The sequence below is a fragment of the Myotis davidii genome, unplaced genomic scaffold (assembly GCF_000327345.1).
Source record: "Myotis davidii unplaced genomic scaffold, ASM32734v1 scaffold937, whole genome shotgun sequence".
Classification (NCBI taxonomy): Eukaryota; Metazoa; Chordata; class Mammalia; order Chiroptera; family Vespertilionidae; genus Myotis; species Myotis davidii.
This window is the reverse complement of record NW_006288252.1, coordinates 1935181-1936922: the sequence shown is the minus strand read 5'-3', so window position 1 is coordinate 1936922 and position 1742 is coordinate 1935181. Positions and strand designations below refer to the sequence as shown.

The following is a 1742-nucleotide window of genomic DNA, read 5'->3' as shown; positions in this document are numbered from 1 at the left end:
GAGGAAGGGAGAGGGAGAGAGAGAGAAACATCAGTGATGATAGAGAATCACTGGTCGGCTGCCTCCTGCACGCCCCCACGCTGGGGATCCAGCTCGCCACGGGCAGGTGCCCTGACTGGGAATCGAACTGTGACCTCCTGGTTCCTAGGTCAGAGCCCAACCACGGAGCCACGCCGGCCGCCGGCCGGGCAGTTTCCTTCTTAACAACCAGGCTCTGGAACCTGTGGCGGGAACCAGAGAGCCTGCCCTCGGGGATGTGGTAATCACAGCAATGAAAACATCTGGGAGTGAAGAGCCATGTGCTGGCTCCCATACAGCCGTCCTCCTCCCGCTCCACAGCCGTGTCTGAGCCCTGTGTGCTGGGCGCGGGGCACGCGCAGCAAGACAGGCATGGTCCCTGCCCTGGGGGGCTGTGTTGGAAGACGCAGAAAATAAGTATTTATATGAGTGATGACTGAACCACAATAGTGACAACTGCAACAAAGGAAAACGGAGGGCACCTGGCCGAGTCTGGGGAGACTTCCTGGAGGAAGGGGCATGGAGCCAGAGACGAGGAGGCGGAGTGACTTTCATGGGGTGAGCAGTGGCTCTGTCAGGGAGAAGCGCGGGCCAGCCTGGGGTCCAAGTCCCACGTTGAACACTTCGGGGCCATCACGGAGGGGCACACGGAAAAGAGGCCGCTCAGTCGGCCAGCGCTGCCGAGCAGCTGGCGTTGAACCCGGAGCCAAGTGGTCCCCAGTTCAATTCCCAGGCAGAGCACGTGCCTGGTTGTGGGCTCGATCCCAGTGGGGAGTGCGGGAGGCAGCCCCTGAGCCGATCTCTCTCATCATTGGTGTTTCTTTCTTTCTTCTTTTTTTTAATCCTCACCCGAGGATATTTCTCCATTGATTTTTAGAGAGAGGGAAGACAGAGAAGCATCGATGTGAGAGAAACACATCGATTGGTTGCCTCCTGCACGTGTGCTGGCCAGGGCCCAGGCTGGGGAGATACCTGCAACTGAGGTTCGTGCCCTTGACTGTAATTCCGGAATCGAACCCGGGACCCTTCGGTCCACAGGTGGACGCTCTATACACTGAGCCAAACCGGCCAGGGCTCATCATTGACGTTTCTCTCTCTCTCCCTCTCTCTCTAAAATCAATAAAAACATATATATTTTTTAAAAAGAGTGCCTCTCAGAACCGCACATCTTGTGCTCTAACAGCGTGAACCTGTTTCACAGCCTGTCCTGCGAGCCAGGCCCTGACAGGGCCCTGAAACGGCACAACGGGCGAGCAGGACCCCGCAGGGCAGTGACGCTGCCGGTCTCCAGGCACAAAGGCCGCAACAGAGAGCGTGATCGCGTGGGAAGGACGGGCACAGAGCTACACAGGGCCCTCGGTGCCATAAACCAATAGCGGAGACCACGGCCAAGGCCCCGGCGCCCGCACGGGAGCAGGAGAGGGCCGGTAACTGCCCCCCAGTCCTGCAGAGCGGAAGGCTGGGGGGCCGCCAACGCCAGCACCCGCCCCCCCATCCTCCTGCCCTCCACACCTTATTTTCCGCAGCAACGTGTGGAAGGGCCGGAACAGCTCGGACATGTCTTCCGCCTTACGGTCCAAGTTTAGGGGTCCGTCCGCGTAGACCACCAGGCCGCTGCATTCAAGACACAAAAGCCAGCTGGCTTCAGGCCCCGCGGCTGCTGGGCACCCAGACGCACCGGGGCCTCCAGGCCACCCCACACCCAGCGCGGCACATGCTTCGCC

At 60.2% G+C, this 1742-nt stretch overlaps 1 protein-coding gene across 1 annotated transcript in view; it reads right to left on the bottom strand.

Annotated features, from left to right (window-relative positions):
• The window catches only part of ZFYVE28 (zinc finger, FYVE domain containing 28), a 36879-nt gene that overhangs the window by 29871 nt on the left and 5266 nt on the right, over positions 1 to 1742 (bottom strand). Inside the window, exon 6 of the mRNA XM_015561571.1 lies at positions 1531 to 1632. Within this exon, the coding sequence (XP_015417057.1) occupies positions 1531 to 1632 (102 nt within the window). The remainder of the gene's footprint in view (positions 1 to 1530; positions 1633 to 1742) is intronic.